The sequence below is a fragment of the Vulpes vulpes genome, chromosome 2, assembly GCF_048418805.1.
Source record: "Vulpes vulpes isolate BD-2025 chromosome 2, VulVul3, whole genome shotgun sequence".
NCBI lineage: Eukaryota > Metazoa > Chordata > Mammalia > Carnivora > Canidae > Vulpes > Vulpes vulpes.
Window position 1 is genome coordinate 152,146,013 of NC_132781.1, and position 22,688 is coordinate 152,168,700.

The 22,688-nt window shown below is 48.7% G+C and overlaps 2 protein-coding genes across 5 annotated transcripts in view; one reads left to right on the forward strand and one right to left on the reverse strand.

Moving 5' to 3' along the window:
• Positions 1 to 1,037, forward strand: part of RPA2 (replication protein A2) — a 16,278-nt gene extending 15,241 nt beyond the window's left edge. Inside the window, exon 9 of the mRNA XM_072750592.1 lies at positions 326 to 1,037. Coding sequence (XP_072606693.1) covers positions 326 to 410 — 85 coding nt within the window. The 3' untranslated portion in view covers positions 411 to 1,037. The remainder of the gene's footprint in view (positions 1 to 325) is intronic.
• THEMIS2 (thymocyte selection associated family member 2) overlaps positions 1 to 22,680 on the reverse strand; it is a 24,527-nt gene extending 1,847 nt beyond the window's left edge. The window contains exons 1-6 of one of the 4 annotated variants that reach the window (XM_026014392.2): positions 22,518 to 22,680; positions 20,185 to 20,325; positions 15,605 to 16,015; positions 9,250 to 10,322; positions 6,847 to 7,000; positions 4,300 to 6,236 (exon numbers count right to left, since the gene is read on the reverse strand). In XM_026014392.2, coding sequence (XP_025870177.2) covers positions 6,181 to 6,236; positions 6,847 to 7,000; positions 9,250 to 10,322; positions 15,605 to 16,015; positions 20,185 to 20,325; positions 22,518 to 22,611 — 1,929 coding nt within the window. In that variant the 5' untranslated portion in view covers positions 22,612 to 22,680 and the 3' untranslated portion in view covers positions 4,300 to 6,180. Of the gene's footprint in view, positions 1 to 4,299; positions 6,237 to 6,846; positions 7,001 to 9,249; positions 10,323 to 15,604; positions 16,016 to 20,184; positions 20,326 to 22,517 lie in introns of those variants that run through there. The other 3 variants (XR_012000091.1, XM_072750591.1, XM_072750589.1) reach the window with 3 other exon arrangements.
• Between the last annotated feature and the right edge of the window lie 8 nt (positions 22,681 to 22,688).

Below are 22,688 nucleotides of genomic sequence, written 5' to 3' on the forward strand. Positions count from 1 at the left end.
AGGAGGAACTTTGAAAAATAGGTGTTTATACTAGGAGTTTTATGTGCATGCGGACTATATTCTTAGATTCTTGTTTTAATTTGCATAGATTGGCATTTGAGTTAGGCTCTATTTTCTTGCCTTTATGCCGTTTGGTAGAGGGGTCCAGGGCAGCTCTGTTAGCTATTGTCTCTATGCATTGTTTCAGTTTTGCAATTTTACTCACGCTTCTCCCTGCAAGAGTCCCCTGTGAACAAAATCTGTGTTTGGCCATACCCAAAAGACAGTTTCCTTTCTTCTGCATCAGTTTGATAATGAGCCTTTTTTTTTCTTTCTTTCTTTCTAGGCAAGCTGTGGATTTTCTTAGCAATGAGGGCCACATCTATTCCACTGTGGATGATGATCATTTTAAATCCACAGATGCAGACTAACTGGATCTAATTGAGTACTCCAGGTATTTTCCAGCTGGACCAGATTTCATAATCTGTTGTCTCCAACTGTGCATATGTTTGGTCAGTTGACTTCTAGGGAGTAGGTTTCATCTAGAAAGGGTCTCATTTAACATCCTTTTGAAACTTAGTGCTCTGGCTTTTTGTTTTTATTTTTATTTTTATGAAGCTCAATTTTGGGCAATTGATGAGAATATAAACCTGGGTGGACTTTCTTAAAGTTACGAATCAGCCATTTACAACATCAGGACTGATGGAAGTGGGAGAGACATACTACCAAGAGAGTTGGGCAGTATTAATTAAAGAATACTCAGGAGTTCCTGCTCCTATAATGTTCCCTTTTGAGAGAAGATGAGCAGAACTAGGGCCTTCAGCAGGGTGGTAGCCAAAAAACCTGCTAACCTCTGCCTGGTTTTGTTCTCCCCTTTAGTTGGCTATAGTATTATTTCCAGAATTGCACTTTCCTTCACCTTGTCATGACTGCTGCCGAAAGTTGTGTTTTTATGAATATGAAGTTCTAGAGTCGTGACCTCATGAGGGGAGAGGGGAGAAAGAAATATTTCGATTTCATACAAAATCCATATGTTTAATAAAAGTTCTATTGCAGAATCTGTGGAAATGTTTTTTTTTTTATATTCCTAAGATGGTATAATTAATACTTTTATAATCTGAGATGTGTAGCATAGCTTGACTTGGGTTTGATATCTTGGCTTTCCCGTATTTAGTTAGGATCTTGGGTAGACTACGTCAGTTCTAAAGGCCTCCCATTTCCTTATTTATGAAGAGAACTGTGTCATTTCCTCATAGGTGTGTCATGAAGATTGAGCAAAATAAGGTTTGTAAAGCATCTACCATTGCCATTAGTAGAGGTTATAAAGTGAACCTTAATCTTGACTCTAGCAATATATGGTCATGTAACTGAATTGAATATCTATCATTTAACCTCAAGATGAGACTATCTAAAGGCCTGCAACCTTTGGTGAGCTTAATCAGTTCTATTTCTTATGAGAGAGCAAACTAGCTCAAAGATGTTTTTGACAACTCCAGAATATAAGGTACATCTTGAATAAAAGAACTAATTCTGAGGTAAGTTAATGAGATGTAACATGCAAATAAAAATTCTATAATTGCTCTAACCTGTTTCAAAATGAAACCTACTAGCAGCCATGTGGAAAATGCCCACCATCCAGTTTCTAAAAGTGAACAACAGTCTGGTGGTTGTTTCTGTACCCGAAGAACAGTTCCTATCTAGGGAGCTATATTGATGCTTAAGAAGTCAGTCAGCCAATATGTTTACCTACAGGTTTGTCCATCCTTGATTATATCCTGAAAGAAAAGGTACTGGCTAAAAACAGGTCTAAAAAAAATCATACATTTTGGGGGTGTCTGGCTGGTGTAGTTGGTTAAGTGTCCAAGTCTTGGTTTTGGCTCAGGTCAAGATCTAGGGGTTGTGAGATTGAGCCCCACATTGGGCTCTATGCTCAGATCTGAGTCTGCTTGGATTTTTCTCTCCCTCTTTTTTTTTTTTTTTTAAGATTTTATTTATTCATGAGAGACACACAGAGGCAGAGACATAGGCAGAGAGAGAACTCAATGGGACTTTGGGACTCAATTCCATAACTCTGGGCCCATCACACTCTGAGCCCAAGGTAGACGCTCAACCGCCAAGCCACCCAGGCGTCCCTCTCCCTTTCCTTCTGCTCCTCCCCACTGTGCATGCTTGCTCTCTCAATATAAATAAATCTTTTTTTAAAAAATCATCCATGAATTTGAATTTTGAATGCATAGGATACTTTTATGAGTGGTTGACATCTAGTTATCTAGCACTCTCAAATGGGCAAGGCAATAGAGTAATTCTGGATAGAAGTCTTTTGATTTTGAATTTGATGATTCAGCAGTTACAAACTATTTAATAATTCAATACGTATCTGTTGAGTACCTACCATGTTGGCCCATTGGTCAAGTACTAGGAATACAAAGCAAAATAAGTAATATCATTGGATTTGCTGGTTCCACATTCCCAGTAGCACAGAGTGGCTGCTTAGCAGTGCTGTATTCCCTGCCATCTTGGCATTTACGTAGCTTTGCATAAGATGTGTAATTTCTGAGCACCACGGAGGCCTGTGAGGCTGAGCACAGGCAGGTCCTCCTCAGCAGAATGAAACGCCAGCCTTCTAGAGCCTTTACCCTGCTTGAGCAGGAGGCTCCTGCATTTATCACAGCCAAGCAATGATTCCAGCTTGTTCTCAGGAGAGTCTTTCTCTAGGTATACTGATGGGAAATTAGGTGCCTTGGGAAATAGTATTTATCAGGTTTAACTATAAAAGGGCCAATAAGAAATAGTGTCTGATGTATATGAATAAATTTGGGGGTTTTTTTTCCCTTTTTTTTTTTTTAGATTTTTGTTTTAAGATTTTATTTATTTGAGAGCAAGAGAGAGCACACAAGTGGGGGTGGGGGCAGAGGGAGAAGCAGACTCCCCACTAAGCAGAGAGCCAAATGCAGGGCTTGGTCCCAGGACCCCTGCATCATGACCTGAGCTAAAGGCAGCTGCTTAACCAACTGAGCCACACAGGCGCCCCTTGTTTTAAGAGTTAGTTCTTTATATATTTTAGAGAGCATGTGTGCATGTGTGTGAGCGGAGGGAGAGGAATCCTCAAGCCAACTCCCCACTGAGCTTGGAGACCAACACAGGGCTAGATCCCAGGATCCCGAGATCATGACCTGAGCCAACATCAAGAATTGGATGCTTAACTGATGGAGTCACCCAGGTGCCCTGAATGGTTTAAAAAAAATAATGCAGTTGATGTATCTGTCTGGCTAGGTAAAGCATGTGACTTGATCTTGGGGTCATAAGTTTGGGCCCCACTTCAGGTATAGAACTTACTTTTTAAAAATAAAGTTTTGGGGAGATCCCTGGATGGCTCAGCGGTTTAGTGCCTGCCTTCGGCCCAGAGTGTGGTCCTGGAGTCCCGGGATCAAGTCCCATGTTGGGCTTCCTGCATGGAGCCTGCTTCTCCCTCTGCCTCTCTCTCTCTCTCTCTCTCTCTCTATCTCATGAATAAGTAAATAAATAAAATCTTTTTTAAAAAAGTTCTGGGACGCCTGGGTGGCTCAGCAGTTGAGCCTTCGGCTCAGGGTGTGATCCCAAGTCTGGGGATCGAGTCCCACATCAGGCTCCTTGTGAGGAGCCTGCTTCTCCCTCTGTCTATGTCTCTGTCTCTCATGAATAAATAAATAAAATCTTAAAAAAAAAAAAAAAGTCTTTTTAAAGAAAAAAAGCTTTAAAACACAGTTGAGGGGGATCCCTGGGTGGTGCAGCGGTTTAGCGCCTGCCTTTGGCCCAGGGCGCAATCCTGGAGACCCGGGATCGAATCCCACGTCGGGCTCCCGGTGCATGGAGCCTGCTTCTCCCTCTGCCTATGTCTCTGTCTCTCTCTCTCTGTGTGTGACTATCATAAATAAATAAAAATTAAAAAAATAAAAATTAAAAAAATAAAACAGTTGAGGGAAATTCAGAACTCAATCCATTTTTGAGTATGTATTTCCAGTTTATGTTCATTTATTTAGCAGTTATTTACATCTGTTACTGTTAGCATGTTCTCTATATTATTCAAAATAGAAATGAGGAAAGGTGAAAAATAAATATGAAGGGATGAGCAATTCTTTTCTCCCAGTATACATCTTGTGTATTCCCAGAAGTTTGTGTTCACTTTGGAGACCACTGTTCAGGGGGAGCCCCTAGCCCCACTATAACACCCTCCCCACCACCCAGTAGCTTATTCCAGAGTTAAGACAAAAGCACCCCACGGGCATTGTCTGCTTTTGTTCCCTGCCAACCCCAATTGCTCTGATAAAACATTTACAGTTGTGGTTTTCAAACATGTTTTCCTTTTATTTTTTTAAGATTTTATTTATTCATGAAAGACAGAGAGAGAGAGAGGCAGAGACACAGGCAGAGGAAGAAACAGGCTCCATGCAGGGAGCCCGACATGGGACTCCATCCCAGGTCTCAGGGATCACACCCCAGGCTAAAGGCAGGCGTCAAACCACTGAGCCACCTGGGCTGCCCACGGTTTTCCTTTTAAGCCTAGTTGTCCTAGCTATGAAATTGGCTTGCTTTCTTCTTGCAGCATTTGGCCACTAGAAATCCCCTTCTGTAGTAGCTGGTAGCCCTCTCTGCCCCCCTTTTGTGAGCTTGCTCAGTTTGATGCCACAATTAAATGCAGACTGAAAGTGAAAATTATTGGCATTTTGCATATTGTCTTGGCCCTAGGGATCCCATGCCAAGGAGGAACTTTTTTCCATACTTTCCTTGTTTATTGTTTGTCCCAGAATACTATTTTCCTCAGTCCTTCCATTCAGTTTAGACTGTCTCCCTGGAGGAAGGCATGGGAACTGACCCAGCAATTTGGATTAGCTGCTTGGTAGTCACCTGGAAAAATCCATGCACAGTTCTGGAAGCCAGGAGGCCTAGAAGTGCCATGGGTCTGAACAGCCCAGAGGCGTATTAGCAGACAGAGGAAGGACAGGCTCAGGTGTGCTCCCCAGAATCTGGGAGCTGCAGATGGACACTCCGCTCCCACCACAGCTGGAGACTCCAGGCACATTTTTGTTCATCTGACCTCTACTGACCACAGTGCTTAGTTCCACTTCCAGGGGGTGATTCCTGTGGTCTTACCTCACGGAACAGGCCTGGACTGACCTTAGAAACTGAGCTAGTCTCTGCATAGACACAGATTTATCTATTATGTGAGGTGATGAGGCTCTCCAACCAGTCCATACACAGGTATACCTACGTGATCTAGGTCAACAGTAATGATACTAAGATTCTTATTAAGTGTTTATTCGTTCCAGGCACTGCACTAAGTACCAAGATTATCTCATTTGATCTTTAAAACAATTTTGTGAGGTAGATAACTATTTCATTTTACATGTGAAGGAACTGAAGTTTAGGTTAAAATAACTTGTTCATAGTCCTAGCTGAGAGGTGGTGCAAAGATGCTAACCCAGGCTCATGACTAGTCTGCCTCCTGAAACACCTGACCACTTAAGCTTGTTTTCTGATCTTTAAAATCAGGCCATTGTCTATCTAGAGAGTCGAGGATTTAGATAATGCTCATAAAGGGTCTGGCAGACCTTACTAAATGGTTTCTGTTCCTATTTTTCCAGATGTCATTTTTATTCTATGGTTTTAGAGTGAAAAAATCTTGGATAGTCACATGCAACTATTATGTGCTGCATTCTGCACAGATAACACAGCCCCTGTTCTCTCAGGGGTTAGAGTTTGGGGGTGGGGTCGCGAGGGAGTGGCAAACATAAGAAAAGGCTCTCAGTGTGTTATGTTCAGCATTGAGCCCTTTTTACTGAGAGTCAAGCAACACTGTGCCGCCACCATCAAGGTTGGTGGTCTCTGATTCCTTTCTGCACCAACCAGTGAGACAGCTGGTGTTGGGGACTCAGGATTGAGTAGAACCTCCTTGGCTCCTTTGGATACCAGAGCTCTGAGGCTGAGGGAGTCAAGCACAAGGTGCTGGCCCCAAACAAGCCAGCCCTCCGTGGCAGGAACCTAGAACCTCAGGAGAGCTGGTATGTCCATCCCTTTTCAGATTGGTCCGCACGAAGCCATTTCCTGTCCACAGTCTGATTTCAGTGAGATCATGTCCAAAGGTCTTGTAAAGGCTTTGTAACATTGCCTGGTATCTCAGATTCTCTGAGAAACAGCAGGTAAGAAGCAGGGTTCCTCCAGCATTTAAAGGGTGTTCCGAAATTGCTCAAGTATTTCTTCATAATCATGGTCATCATTATCTACAAAAGAGTCCAAGTCAGTGATGATCTTTGGCTTTAGGCAGGATCCTTCCATTTTTAGGGTACTGGACAGGGAAGGAGTTGGTCTGGATGCTCTAAGGTCCTTGCTAGGCCAGAAACTATAAATTATTCTGTCTGAATACTGTGTAAATATTCCCCTTGCATGCCTCGGGGAGGGTAGTATGTTGGAGGATGAACTCATTTTCCTTGCCTGTGGGAGAGGGACAGTAGGGACCCTCCAACCTAAGCTCATCCTTTTTTTTTTAAGGTTTTATTTATTTGCGAGAGGGGGAGGGAGGGAGCAGAGGGGCAGAGCAAGAGGGAAAAGCAGACTCGTCCACTGAGCAGGGAGCCTGACACGGGGCTCCATCCCAGGACCCCAGGATCATGACCTGAGCTGAAGGCAGACACTTCACCAACTGAGCCATCCAGGCACCCCTTGGCCCATCCCCTTAAAAGCCTCTCTGTCCAGCAGAGAGCAGCAGAAGGGGGCTGCTCATGGGTGGGGCCTTGCTGAGGGTAAGGCCAGCGCAGTCAGAGGTACAAGCAGGAGCAGGGTAAGGAGGGAAGAAGCGAGGACAAGGGTGAACTGGGGCTGACAGGGACTCACCTCCATCTTCTGTGATGGACTTAGTGTGCCTGCGGTCCTTCCTGTTGCCTGAGACCTTGCTGTATGTATTTGAGCTGTCCTTGGCATTCCGTGGCAGCGTCTGCATCTTGGGCTTGAGTAGAGGGGCTTGCTGCAGTTCTAAGAGTTCAGAAGACTAAGCGAGAGAAAAAACAGAAGTCAGGGTCCCAAGAGATGGGCACCAGAGTCCATGAAATGTCATTTCCTTCGACTGTCACTTCCTCTGCTCCCCTCTTGACTTCCTTGCCAGGGCAGGGCTCCGTGGGACCCAAGTGTTTTTGTTTCTAGTGCCTGAAATGTTCTTTGGCAGAGGAGAGGGGCCAGGATAAAAGAGGAAAGAGTTGGCTAGAGACAGGGTGCCCTGAGTTTCTTCCCCAGAGGGGATTCAATCAGTGTCCTTCACATCTGCTGCTGAAGGGGAAGAAAGCAGTCACAGAGTGCCGGAGCTGAGAGGGGTCCTAGAAGGAGGAGGACTTTTGTTGAACTCCTACCTTCTGCCATATGCACACCTATTCGCTTATCTTCAGGGGACCCTCTTGAGTAGCTGTTTTGAGTTCCCAATGTACTCACGAGGAAACAGGCTCAGATAGAGTGTCAGGTCATACCTCACACAAGATTGCAAGCTGGGCCAAGGTTCAGACCAGAGCCATGTTCGTGACCTCTAAAGCTTATGCTCTTTCTATGCTTTGGAGAGCAAACCATATAGGGCCCCTGATCAGCAGTGGGGAATACTGAAACCCAGGGAAGAAAAGTTGCAGGATCAAGGGCAGTGAGCAGGGACTAGGCCCAAAGTCACTTCCAGCAGGAACAAAGGCTGGAACTGAGGTCTCTCAATTTTTTTGTACTATGTTCTCCGGTACTGTCAAGGCCTGTGTTTCAGATGCCCCAGTCCAGTCTGTTCAATCAGAAAAGGACTGCCCTCCACCCTCCTTCACAGATGCAGTCTCCTTCTGGGGCCGAAACTGCCCCTGATTTGTCTTTCTCACTTCCCCTTGCCCTCCCACCATCTACCCTCACAATACAAAATACCAGTTTCTCCAAATCCCAAAACCATAAGCCTGTTACACTTTACAAAGTGCTTTTGATGTAAATCAACTGCTGTCAGCAGAGCCCTGTAGTTAGGTGCCCAGGCTGGGTGGTCAGACCCAGCTTCAAACCCCAGCCTGCTGTTTGCTGGGTGTGTGCTCTCAGGTCAACTACTTGACCTCTCTGTGCCTCTTGTGTTCTCAACTGTAGAAAGAGCTATCCATCAGTGCCGGACCTCCCAGCGCCCACCTCTCAGGTCATGAGAGCTCTGTGGGGCTACGCACATAAAGAGCCTGCAACAGAGTAGACACCCAGCAGGCAGCAGCTTAGAAACTAGAATTGTGAGTTAGTGACCTTATCTCAGGTGCACTGGTGAGAAAATGGAGAGGAAGCCAGGCCATGGAGCAAGTGAACTGGGCCATAAGCTTGGGTCCCTCTGCTTCCATGTCAGGTCCTTTCCCCATCCCTGTGATGGGGAAAAGTTTGGATCAGTTCAGCATTCACTGGCGCTGTCTGCCTACCTGGGAGTGGGCGAGGCCCCTGCCCTCACAGACCACTCACAACACACCAAAAACTAGGTGTCGTCCCACCTGCTCCCACCCCTACCCACACCCCCAAGCTGCATACCACACACATCAGTGTGAATGCAGAAGGGGGAAGGCTGTCACTGCCAGAGGAAGTCTGAGCTGAGCCTTGTCCACTGAAAAGAGGAAGAACATTCCAGCAATAGAACCAGAATGTGTAAAGTGCTGAGGCAAGAATCCTGGCATACTGAAGAAGCTCTAGGAGTTTATGGCTGAGTATGGACCAGAGTGGGTAGTAGAGGATGGGTCTGGGAGGGTGACATTGAAGTCAGTTTATAAAAGACCCTCCCTGGATGCCATGCTGAGGGGTTGGCATTACCCCCTTACCACAGGGAGCCACTGACGGTTCAGAAGATGGGGCTGAGGCCCATCAGTAACCAGGGAAGGGAGAGAGGCCGTTCTGACAGCCATGAGGAGGGGTGGGAAAGGCTGCTGACACGGTTCAGGTGACAGATGATGAGGCCTACATGAGGGGACGATGGGCAGGGAAAGCAAGGTAAGCCTGGAGGCAGAGTGCTTATGCTATGGTTCAGGACTTCCGCTTCGTAACTGACTTGGGCAAGTCTCGGGGGTCTCGGAGTCCTCGTTTTCTCACCCTTAAAATATGAATGATCATACCAACATCAGATTATAAGAATAATAGGTACAAAGTGTGTAAGTGTATAAACTGTAAGTTCTTCACAACCGAAAGAGAAATGGGATGCTGGACAAAACTGGCAGGACCTGCAGTGACCCCGACAGCTTCCCCTCCCTGCCCATTTTGGTAGGTTGGTACCTGGCCGCTTTTCTCCTTGTTGCTTTGTTTCTTCTGCCCACTGAGACCCTGACTCTTGGGGGGCCTGGGTGGGGGGGGTTGGTTCTTGAAGGCCGGTAACCTCCGAAGGCTGTAGTAGAAGGCATCTGTCAGCTCCTCCACCGTGGCTACAGGGAGAGGCCCAGCCGGCTGGCCTGGCTGCCCCTCGGCCTCCACGACAGTCAGGTCCAGCCACCGGGGAGGGATCTCGAAGCACATCTCAGGGTTGGAGTTGAGGCTGACCACCAAGAAAGGTTCCATGATTTTCTCCTCCAGCCGCAGGCCTGGGAAGGAGGGCAGAGGGTCAGCAGGATGGCTGCTATCCTTGGCCACCACCTTGACTTCACAGGGCAATGAAAAATGGGCAGTCAGATCTTCCAGACTATAGCGCCGACTATCATTCATCTCTTCCACAAAACTACCAGAGAAGTAAAGGGGCAGCAGAATCTGGTCGTCTTCTTCTACATCTTCATTCTCTTCTTCCTCTTCCTCCTCCGCCTTGTCACTCAGCCGCTGACACACCAAGACATCTATGTCCCTGCCTTCAGCCCCGTGGGCCTGGCCAGATCTCAACACCTCCAGCCTGTCGCCCACAGCCAGGGAAGTGAACCCAGGGCTCTCCACCCCTTCGCCCTCACAGTCCTTTGTGGCCACTACCCGGAGTGGCTGGCCTGGCTGGAGAGCACCCAGGAGATCATAGGCTGTGGGGAACTCTCTGGGTCGCCGCCGCAGCTTGCCCTGATAAGCCCCAGAGACCATGAAGTGTCTGGGTATCTTCCGGCCCTTGGTTGAAACCAGGACCCGCCAAGGTGGTGAGGCCAGGCCATGGATACAGAGCTTCTGGCCTTTCTGCAAGGAGCCTGCCCATGGGCTGAGGAAGATGGAGGGCCCCTCCGGAATTTCCAGGATCTCCATGCACAGAGGAAAGGGGCCTCCCCGGGCCAGGGCCTCACTCAGCAGCAGTGGTTGGATGAAATGAATGTGTTGAGAGGAACTGGTGACATCTTCCACGTCGACCTCCAGGCTGGAGGGGATCTTGACAATGGTCCTGCGCACTGTGGAGAGAGATCAGCTGAGAGGCACTCCTCACACCCGCCCGGGGGTGCCCTCCACCCCTGGCAATGATGTCTGGGCTGCCTGACCTGTTCCTATTCTGTTCTGGCAGCATTTTCCTGTGGTATCAGATTCCTTAAGCATTCTGTTCTTTAACCTCTTTTCAAAAGCTGTTCTAGAAATTGTTAAAGATTTGGGGATCCCTGAGTGGCTCAGTGGTTTAGCACCTGTCTTAGGGCCCACGGCGTGATCCTAGAGTCCTGGGATCGAGTCCGCATTGGGCTTCCTGCATGGAGCCTGCTTCTCCCTCTGCCTGTGTCTCTGCCTCTCTCTCTCATGAATAAATAAATAAAATCTTTAAAAAAATTGTTAAAGATTTATAAAAGTAGAATAGTATAGTGAACCCCCTGTCACCAGCTTCAACATTTAATGCACAGCCCATCTTCTTTCCCTGTCTGTCCTCCACCACTGATTATTTTTAATTAGAAAAATCACACCATGCCATCTTGATCTTTCACTGTATCTCTAAAAGGAGTAGTTAAAAACCACAATGCCGTTACCACATCTAGATAATGATGATTAATTCATTAATAGCATCAGATATCCAATTAGTTCAACCACTGTTTACATTTTTAAATTTTGAACGTAATTTTGTAAGCTACCTTTCCAGATGTTTTCTGCATTTTAAGTATAAAACCACATCAAGAGGGGCACCTGGGTGGCTCAGTTGGTTAAATGTCCGACTCTTGATTTCGTTCTGGTTATGATCTCAGTGTCATGAGATCGAGCCCTGAGTCTGGTTCCACTGTGACTATAGAGCCTGCTTCAGATTCTCTTTTGGCAGCCCCGGTGGTGCAGCGGTTTAGCGCCTCCTGCAGCCCAGGGTGTGATCCTGGAGACCCAGGATCGAGTCCCACGTTGGGCTCCCTGCATGGAGCCTGCTTCTCCCTCTGCCTGCGTCTCTGCCTCTGTCTCCCTCTCTCTCTGTGTCTCTCATGAATAAAAAAAAAAAGATTCTCTCTCTTTCTCTCTGCCCCACCTCCCCATTCATGCATGCTCTCCCGCAAAAAAAGAAATTAAGGAAAACACTGGTTGGGGCTCCTGAGTGGCACATTCAGTTTAGCATCCGACTCTTGGTTTTGGCTCAGGTCATGATCCTCAGGGTCTTGCAATCAAACCCTGTATATGGGCTCTGCACTCAGAGCAGAGGCTGCTTGGGATTCTCTCTGCTTCCCCCTTTGCCCCTCCTGCTTGTGCGCTTGCTCGCTCTCTCTCTAAAATAGATGCATGGGGGATCCCTGGGTGGCTCAGCGGTTTAGCACCTGCCTTTGGTCCAGGGCGTGATCCTAGAGTCACGGGATCGAGTCCCGTATCAGGCTCCTGCATGGAGCCTGCTTCTCTCTCTGCCTGTGTCTCTGCCTCTCTCTGTGTCTCTCATGAATAAATAAATAAATAAATAAATAATAAATAAATAAATAAATAAATAAATAAATAAATAAATAAAATAGATGCATGAATCTTTAAGAAAAAGAAAAACAGGGGATCCCTGGGTGGCACAGCGGTTTGGCACCTGCCTTTGGCCCAAGGCGCGATCCTGGAGACCCGGGATCGAATCCCACGTCGGGCTCCCGGTACATGGAGCCTGCTTCTCCCTCTGCCTGTGTCTCTGCCTCTCTCTATCTCTCTGTGACTATCATAAATAAATAAAAATTTTAAAAAAATAAAAAAAAGAAAAGAAAAAGAAAAACACTGATTGATGACCTTGGCAACTTGTTTCCTTTCTGGGCATCGATTAGTACCTGTTTTATAAATTCAAGAGGTGGCTCCGCTGTGTTTGAGCCATATCACACAGAAGATGGAGCAAGGAATATCCTTCTCGTTTTATAGATGAGGACACTGAGGCTCAATGTGACTTGCCTCAGGTAACAGTGTTGGGATTTTTGCTCAGTGCCAGGTGAGCTAATAGCTGGTTGAAGCTGGGAGATGGGCATGGGGAGTTCATTATACTGTTCTGGCATTTTTCTTCAAAGCACTTAATGGATTACCTGAACTGCCTCATTATCCAGGGCAGCCCCCAAGCCCAACCCACCATCAAAAGCCTTTGTTCCCCAGACTGTGGTCTCTTACTACTATTTCCCACAGGATTCCAGGGCTCCCTGGGAAAGAGAAAACTTCCTTGAGAGGAAATGTGCAATGGTCTGGAACATCTTACACCAGAAAGTAAGAAAAATCTATTCGAGACCATGCAGGTGTGTCACAAGGATTCAGGAGCCAAACTGAAAAGGCTCCCATAGGTCAAAGCTGAGATGTGTGAGCATCAGTAATAATAACAGTGGATTGGAACACTGAAAATATTTCATCTGTGAGTTCATAATGATGATTTTTTTAAAAACCTAAATAATCATCCTTGAAGAATGCTAGGGAGTCAATCCATTTTAAAAGCTAGTAAACAGGTGTCTGGGTGGCTCAGTCGATTAAATGTCCAACTCATGGTTTCAGCTCATGATCTCAGGGATGTGAAATCAAGCCCCGAGCAGGCCTCTGCACTCAGCATGGAGTGAGATCCTCTCCCTCTCCTTCTGCCTCTCCCCTATGCACATTCTCTCTCAATAAATAAATAAGTTGTTAAACTAGTAAAGTATAGGTCATTTCTTAGGGTGTCCCTCCATGCAGGCTAGAGGCAGTGTGCAGAGCACTGCTCATGAAACAGGACCTGGCCAGGTCTGCCACAGTGGAGGTAGAATGGTATCCTGGAACCTCGACATACATAAACACAATGTCCCATATTTCTTTTTTTTTTTTTTAATTTTATTTATTTATTAATGAGAGAGAGACGCAGGCAGAAGGAGAAGCAGGCTCCACACAGGAAGCCTGACTTGGGACTCGATACCGGGTCCCCAGGATCATGCCCCAGGCCGAAGCCGGCGCTAAACTGCTGAGCCACCCGGGCTGCCCAATGTCCCATATTTCTTGTACAAACTAACCAAAGGGGCATAGGGGCTTTTTATAGTAGTTTCCTAATAGACGAATGAGGGACAATAGGATTAAAATCACTATCTCGGTTCCTAAGGATATCATGGATCAGGTAAGGATCAGCAACAGACACTCACATTACAAATGCTGGCCCATCCATTGTATTTGACTACATCACATGGCAAGGTTGGCGCTGCAAGTTAGGTTGGTGACAGACATAGAGCCAGGTGGGGACTCCCTGCCCCACACCTCATGCAGCAGTGAGAACTGCCTCGTGTGTCTGGTCAAAACTCTAAGTGCCTGTTTACAGATGGACAGAAAAGAGTTGGCCTGAGGAAAGCTTGCCTGCAAATTTGGTCCCTGGCTGGCATCTGAGAACATGGTGTAGCACGTGTTCCCACCGTCTTCTAACTGGTGGGGGCGGTTTCCTGTCCTTAGACTATACAAAACAATCGGTGATGCTGAACACCTGCTTTCTGTCTGGAAGTCCGGAATTTTGGTATGTGCTAAGCAGAGGGTAGTATGTGACCAGCCCCTGAGAAAAACCTTGGGCACTGAGTCCGTGAGCTTCCTTGATAGACAACACCTACATGTGTTGTCATAGTTCAGTGCTTAGAGGGATTCGCCAAGTCCTGTGTGATTCCACCAGAAGAGGACTCTCCTTCCTTTTGCTATAATAAATCATGGCTGTGAGTACAACCATATGTGAAGTCCCATGAGGCCTCCCAGCGGGTCATCAAACCTGGGGTGGCCTTGGGCCCAACACAACAGGAAATACAGGGGACAGAGGCATGCTGGCACCAGCACAAGGATGCCGGCAAGAAAATCCAAAATGGGAGAGAGCCCACAGGACGAATGGCCTAGGCCTTTCAACAGATTAATTATAAGAAAAATAAGAAAGGTGAATCTATAGATTAACAGATTTAAGCCTAACAATCAACAGCAATGTGTGGATCTTATCTGGATCCTGCTGTGAATAAACGGTAAAACAATTTATGTGAGGGATCCCTGGGTGGCTCAGTGGTTTAGCGCCTGTCTTTGGCCCAGGGTGTGATCCTGGAGACCCGGGATCAAGTTCCACGTCAGGCTCCCTGCATGGAGCCTGCTTCTCCCTCTGCCTGTGTCTCTGCCTCTCTCTCTCTCTGTCTTTCATGAATAAATAAATAAAATCTTAAAAAAGAAAACAATTTATGAGACAATAAAGGAAATTCAAACACCAAGTAGTAGTATTAGGAGTTACTGTTAATTCTTTTTGGTGTGATGATGGTATTGTGTGTCGTTAAAAAAATATATATTTTTATTTTTTTTTATTTTTTATTTATTTTTTTTTTAAATTTTTTTTCTTTTTTTTTTTTTTTTTTATTTATGATAGTCACACACACAGAGAGAGAGAGAGAGAGGCAGAGACACAGGCAGAGGGAGAAGCAGGCTCCATGCACCGGGAGCCCGACGTGGGATTCGATCCCGGGTCTCCAGGATCGCGCCCTGGGCCAACGGCCGGCGCTAAACCGCTGCGCCACCCAGGGACCCCAAAAAAATATATATTTTTAAAAGAGAGACACTGAATTCTTTGTATGAGAAATGATAGGATACCTGGGGTTTGTTTTGAAATAATCTGGCAGGTGGGGAAGAGATGAAACGGGATAGATAGGTCATGAGTTAATAATTATGACGTCAGGTGATGGGGTCCAGAGGTTTGTTATACTAGTCTGTGCTTGTGTTTGTTTGAATTTTTCCATAATAAAGTAGTTTTCAAAGATTCTTAAAAATCAGGATAAGGAATTCCCACCATAGCCCACCAGCAGCCATGACCAGCTGCTCCCCAGGTAACTGCCAGGGAGCTGAACCTCAAACTCTACCCTCCAGGGAAGAGGCCCCAGGGCACCTGTTCCTCTGCCTCTGCTCCGACTGGGCCTCCAAGTGGCCAGACCTGGCCAGGTCTGCCTGTTTCACCAGCCCTGCTCTGCATGCTGCTTCCAGCCTGTCCTAAGAAATAGCCCGTGAAACAGCTAAGGATTCACCTGGTGCCCTCATCACCCAGACAGGAGGGTTTTACTTTGTAACTGTTGTTTTGTCCTAGTTGCTAGCAAGTTCACAATCCCAACTTTTGCCTGATTTTATAAAATTGCTATGTAGGACCTCACAGTTAAGTCCCCTCATTTTCCTGTCTCCTTTTATACCGAACTTCCCACTATTTGGGAGTCTTTATTCTGTTATATTGTAATGTACTGAATAAGCCACCTGGTACCTTCCATCTGTGCTGCTTCCCAGGGCCCCCCTCTCACCCCACCAACCTGCCCAGGCAACTCACTGTGCATGATGGCTTGGACCTCATACTGGGGCCTCAAGATCAGGGTACGCCAGGGGAGGGTGGGGCAGGTGAAGAGGAGGTTGCTCAGTGCTGGGTCCTGCAGGGCCTTGAGCAGGGGCCGAGGGGCACCGGGCTTCCACTCCCAGAAGGGCCCCTTCTGAGACAGAGGCAGGTGCAGAATGAACGGATGTGTTTCAGTGTCTAGTACACAGCGGGCACGGTAGGTCCCATGGTGTGTCTCCACAGCCTCAAGTTTAAGGGGCTGGTCCTCAGGCACCACTATGGCCTCTGTGGTGATTCTGTGGGTCGACATGAAGCAAATGGGCAGCGTCTTGGAGCACTGGGTTGCAGCAGAGAGCAGCTCCTCCAGGGTCCCATAGCTCTGACGGCCAGTGAGGGGGCTGAAGTAGCCTGTGGGGCACAGCAGAGGGTGTCAAGGCAGGACAGGCCTTTGCAGGGTTCAGAGCCACGTATACCAGGTCCCGTCTGCCACAGAGAACCCAGTCAGAATTCCTTGGAGACAGGCCCCAAGCATCTAGACATCCAGGCTGCAGGGCTGAGGGACAAGTTCCTCCTCACGCGGACAGGCAAGAACACTGAGGGATGGTTGCCAAGGACAGAACAGCAGTGTGTTTCCCAAAAGACACACTGACAATGACATTTGCCTACATCCTGAACCGCACCTACCTCCAACTTTGCTTCCATACTCCTCACCACTGCTCCAATCCCGTACATCCGACACCTATCACCCCATCCTGGGGCAGCGCCATTTTCCTTCTTTCTCAAACTAGAAACCCAGGAGCTCCTAGCCAAATGACCTCAGACTACCCCCCTTCATCCTGTCTGCCAGTTCTGGTGGCCCGACTTGTTCTTCACCCACCTCTTTCCCCTGTCCCCATCCGCTCTTCTCCTGCCACTGTACTGGCCCTAAACACCCCACATCCAGACATAACATTGCTTCCAGAGTTTTCCTGCCCCAAAATGCCCCACACAAGTCTAATCAAGGCCACATCACACTACACCCACACTGAAGGACATTCTCCAAAAGTACCAGTCTAGACTCTTCAAAAAGCTGATGTCAAGACAAAGGCTACAGAATTATGCCATCCTGAAGGAGATTAAGAAATCCAGATGTGGACAGCAAATAGATGGGTCCTGCTTTTTTATCCAGTCTGAAACCCTGCGCCTTTTGATGGGGTCATTAAGCCCGTTCACGTTCAGAGTTACTATCGAAAGATATGAGTGTAGTGTCATCATGATATCTATTCAGTCCTTGTTTTTGTGGATTGTTCCACTGAACTTCTTTTTAAAGGGGAATTTTAAGAGTCCCCCTTAAAAATCTCTTGCAGAGCTGGTTTGGAGGTCACATATTCTTTCAGTTCCTGCCTGTCTTGGAAGCTCTTTATCTCTCCTTCCATTTTGAATGAGAGCCTTGCTGGATAAAATATTCTTGGTTGCATGTTCTTCTCATTTAGGACCCTGAATATATCCTGCCAGCCCTTTCTGGCCTGCCAGGTCTCTGTGGAGAGGTCTGCTGTTACCCTAATACTCCTCCCCATAAAAGTCAGGGATTTCTTGTCTCTTGCTGCTTTAAGGATCTTCTCTTTATCTTTGGAATTTGCAAGCTTAACTATTAAATGTCGAGGTGTTGAAGGGTTTTTATTGATTTTAGGGGGGGATCTCTCTATTTCCTGGATCTGAATGCCTGTTTCCCTTCCCAGATTAGGAAAGTTTTCAGCTGTGATTTGTTCAAATACATATTCTGGCCCTCTGGCCCTTTCGGCGCCCTCGGGAACCCCAATTAAACGTAGGTTTTTCTTCCTCAGGCTGTCGTTATTAAACTCAACACCAAAGAAACAAACAATCCAATCATGAAATGGGCAAAAGACATGAAGAGAAATCTCACAGAGGAAGACATAGACATGGCCAACATGCACATGAGAAAATGCTCTGCATCACTTGCCATCAGGAAAATACAAATCAAAACCACAATGAGATACCACCTCACACCAGTGAGAATGGGGAAAATTAACAAGGCAGGAAACCACAAATGTTGGAGAGGATGCGGAGAAAAGGGAACGCTCTTGCACTGTTGGTGGGAATGTGAACTGGTGCAGCCACTCTGGAAAACTGTGTGGAGGTTCCTCAAAGAGTTAAAAATAGACCTGCCCTACGACCCAGCAATTGCACTGCTGGGGATTTACCCCAAAGATATAGATGCAATAAAATGCCGGGACACCTGCACCCCGATGTTTCTAGCAGCAATGTCCACAATAGCCAAACTGTGGAAGGAGCCTCGGTGTCCACCGAAAGATGAATGGATAAAGAAGATGTGGTTTATGTATACAATGGAATATTCCTCAGCCATTAGAAACGACAAATACCCACCATTTGCTTCAACGTGGATGGAACTGGAGGGTATTATGCTGAGTGAAATGAGTCAATCGGAGAAGGACAAACATTATATGTTCTCATTCATTTGGGGAATATAAATAGTAGTGAAAGGGAATATAAGGGAAGGGAGAAGAAATGTGTGGGAAATATCAGAAAGGGAGGCAGAACATAAAGACTCCTAACTCTGGGAAACGAACTAGGGGTGGTGGAAGGGGAGGAGGGCGGGGGGTGGGGGTGAATGGGTGATGGCACTGAAGGGGGCACTTGACAGGATGAGCACTGGGTGTTATTCTGTATGTTGGCAAATCGAACACCAATAAAAAATAAATTTATTATAAAAAAAAAGAAAAAAAAAGAAATCCAGATGTGATCTGGGGGCATCTGGATGGCTCAGTTAAGTGTCCAACTCTTGATTTCAGCTCAGGTCTTCATCGTAGGATTGTGAGTTCAAGCCCTGCACTGGGCTTCACACTGGGTGTGGAGCCTACTTTAAAAAAAAAAAAAAAGTGGATACCTGGGTGGCTCACTTGGTTAAGAGTCTGACTTGGGTTAAAAAAAAAAAGAGTCCGACTTGATTTCACCTCAGGTCATGATCTTCGGGTCATGAGATCAAGCCCCATGTCAGGCTCTGCACTGGGCATGGAGCCTGCTCAAGATTCTCTCTCCCTCTCCTCCTCCCACCCTCCCCCGACCTTGCACATACACACCCTAGGAAAATAAATGAAAAGGAGAAGGAAATTCCTATTGAAAAAGAAAAATCAATATGTGACCTGAGATTGTCTTCTGGATCAAGGGGAAAACAGCTATAAAGGACAATTATTAGGGCAGTTGTTGACATTTGAATAAACTAGGTTAGGCAGTAGTATTATATCGATACTCAACTTCCTGAATTTGATCATTGAACTATACTTTTATGAACAAATGTCCTTGTACTGAGGAATAATAGTAAATATAAGGAGTAATATTTAGTTGTAAAGGGTTATCATGTCTGCAGTTCATTCTCAAATGGTTCAGGAAAAAAATACATAGACATACACATAGTAATATATGTCCTTGTGTTGGTGAACTGGGAAACAATTGGTACATCTGGATAAAGGGTGTACGGTAGTTCTAGCAAGTCTTCTGTAACTTGAACATATTTCAGAATAAAAAGAAAAAATCCTCAAAAACACAAAATAAAGCACACCACTTCCATATTTAAAACGGTCACTGGCTCCACAGTGCTCGCAAAGATCAAAATGTGCCAATGCCCCACAAAGCCCTACTTGCAATCTGCCTGCCACCACTTGCCTCTCACCTGGAACCCAAGGCCTCGCCTGTCCCATTCAAGCAATCACGGTAAATCATATGTAGAATGAGTGCTCAGAGTACACCTGCTCTGTGCCATGCCCTGTGCTAAGCACTTCATGCATGGCAACTCACTCAATGCTCACATCAAGTCTGATTATGACAGAGGAGCAAACTGAGGCACAGAGGGGTGCCAGGAACTGGCCAAGATAAGACTAGTAGCTGCCAGAGCCAGGATTCCCATCCAGACTGTCGACTTCAGTGTCCCGGCCCATGGGCCACCATGCTACTCACCTCCTGCCGTAACTGAGCTACGTCCCTTCTGGAGCACCAGATATGCACATGCTCCTCCCTGGAGTTACTGCCTCTGGGAATTCTTCTAGCTCAGGTGCCACCTCCTCCAGGAAGCCTGCACAGATGCCTGAGGCAGGCTACCCCCCCTGCCAGGAACCCTCTCTAAACTATGTGTCGACTGTTGTCGCCCTCTCACTGCCATCCTGGAAGGCCCCGGCTGGGGAGGGCTGCACCCGGTTCATCCTGAGCCCCACTCCCCAAGCCCCTAGAACAGGGCCTGGCACACAAGTGTCAGCAAATGTTTGGTGAACGAATGTATGAGCAAACACAGAGACAGGCAGATGGACAAAGACCTGGAACAAAGGAAAGAGCCCCAGCTGAGAGGCAGGTGTGATCAGAGAGATGGTATGGAGAGGGTGCAGCCACCCCAGGCTAACGGCACTGTCGGACCGCTCTGAGGACACCCCAGGCCTTAGAGAAGGGCAGCGATGGATGTGAGAGGGCATGCGCCAACCTAGAGGGGTAGGAGTGCCTGCTGGGGCGGGCGAGCCCACCGGTGTGCCCGGAAGGGGCCACTTGGGAGGAGACATAGCTGCCTTCCTTACCGTGGAAGTCAGGGGTGATTTCCATGGTCTGGCCGGTTCCTGGGTTCTCGCAGATCACCTTCTGGAGGCGAACCTGGGTGACCTTGATCAGGTCCCCCGTGGAGAGGCAGCACTCGTTCCCAGAGATCTCGTAGATGGAGCCTGCAGAGAGATAGACCAGTTTCCTTGTGCAGCAAGAACCAAGTGCCGGGTGGCCCGTGCCCTGTTCCCCAACAGGCTGTGCTTTGCCTCACCTTTGCACGTGCTCCTGCTGCCTGGAGTGGCTTCCCTGTCTCCCCACCACGTGGCCCTGCCTTTGCCTGCTCTTAGTGCTGGCTACCCCTCTGCGATAACTTCTCTGGCTTTCTCCACATCCCCGTGCCTCCCCGACCGAGCTCATAGGCAGGGCTGGTCGTCAGCATCACTGCAGCTGCACAGGCCGCGTCTAAGCATGTGCTGAAGTCCTGAGTGAGTTAGGCCGGAAGACCCAAGGTACAGCTACACCCCCAGGCCCTGAGACAGTCGGTGCCTGCCTGGAGGTCACGCACAGCCTGACACCCCCATAGGGTGTAAACTGTCTTTTCTTCTTCAGATGAATTGTCTTTAAAGGGAACACAGGGCAGCCCGGGTGGCTCAGCGGTTTAGTGCCTGCCTTCAGCCCAGGGCGTGATCCTGGAGTCCCAGGATTGAGTCCCACGTCGGGCTCCCTGCATGGAGCCTGCTTCTCCTTCTGCCTGTGTCTCTGCCTCTCTCTCTCTGTGTCTCATGAATAAATAAATAAAATCTTTAAAATTTAATTTAATTTTTAAATAAAGGAGCACAGGAGAAAATGGAGGGCCACTGACAGAGTGGGCCCCGTAGGCGGGTTCTGCGTGCCACCATCAAGCACAGCAGCTCCACTTAACTATTTTCAAGTGTTTAAAGCAATGTCCAGGGCATAGAAGGCGCTCAGTAGAGATCTCTCCCACAGGGGGTACAGGCTCTATCTGCTAACGAGGGACACGGCCGCACACACAGGTCAGCCTTGAGGCCACCTGACCCACTGCATTTCACAACAGCCCTGAGAAGCTGCTGAAAATCCTACCCCTTATCCCAGGAAAACGCACCCAGGCTCATAAACTGTAGCTCTGTCTCCAGTTTCAGGGGGTGGTCCCCAGGGCTGGCGGGACTAGCCGCTGGGGCGCCACACTGCACTGTGACTGCCCTCCGAGGGATGACCGGGTCCCTTTCCTAAATAATGAGCTGCTCCCGGCTGAGGCTGGGTGGGGTCCCCAGATTACCAGGTCAAAGGGGCCAGAACTGGGACTCCAGCCCAGGGTGTGTGTCTGTATAGCTGGGACACCTCAGCACACTAGGGCTTCGGAGGGTGGGGCCCGCCCACCTGCCCCATTACTCACCCCTCTGCGCACCCACCCCCACCTCGCCACTTCCCATGCCTGGGTTCAGGCAAAATGAGGAAGCAGCCATTGTGACACACAGCGGTCAGGGGATGTGGGCAGTAGAACAAACAGCAGAGGCCTGCAGGGAGCCCCCAGAGGGCGGGCGGTCAGCATTTGAACCCGCATCTTCCACGTTCCCAAGTGGACCTGCAAACCCTAGTCAGTGGTGGGTGGCTCCTGGATGGCTCTGCTGAGTCTCCCCCTTGGTAGGACTGCACCCCCCCTTGGAATCTCGGAACACTGGAGGCTGCTGTGGCCAAGCAAGGGAACGGATGCCACAGGGCATCCCTGTCTTCGTTCGCTTTCGAAGGAAAGAGCCTCGCCCCCTCCACCCAGTCCCCAAGTTCCCTTTCCCTCCAGCATCCCCACTCTGTCGCCTCGCCACAGTTCCTCCGTCACCCTCTTAGCAGCTTCTGCTCCCTCTGCCGCCTGTCAGTCGCTCCCTTCTTGACCCTTCAGCCCCTGCTGTGCGCGCATCCCTGGGAACCAGGTGGGCAGGCCGTGCAGGGGCGCCAGGAGCAGAGGGCAGGGAGGGCCCAACTCCAGAGCTGACGCATCGGGGAGCGGAGCTGAGGGCGCAGGTGGGCTGGGAGGGCTGAGAGGAGGCGCGCAGGTCGGCGGGGGGCGGGGGGGGGGGGCTGGCACGAGCCTCCCCACCGCCAGGCCGCCGCGGGGCGCAGCGCGCTTCCACCTGCGCCTGGCCCGGTTCGCCCGCCGCGGGTCTGAGCTCACTGCTCGTCGTCGCCCCGCGGGGCAGTCTGCGCTCCCGCGTCCACGGAAGCAAGAGCCGAGGCGCAGAGACGCGGCGCGGCCCCAGGTGGCACCGGCGGCGGCCGAGCTGGCCTCCCGGGTCCGTCCCCCGCCGCTCCCAGCGACAGCCGGCGGCGCGGCCGCGGGCTCCCGGCGCTCACTCACCCTGGAAGTACACCCCCGAGCAGACCCGCAGCACACGCGGGAGGGAGGCGAGGTCCAGGGTGCAGACGAAGCTGTGCAGCGACACCGGCTCCATGGTCCTCGCCGCTCCCCCGACGCCGAGCGAGTGGCCGCGCTCCGGCGCGGAGCCCGCAGCCCCGCCCCGGCCCCGTG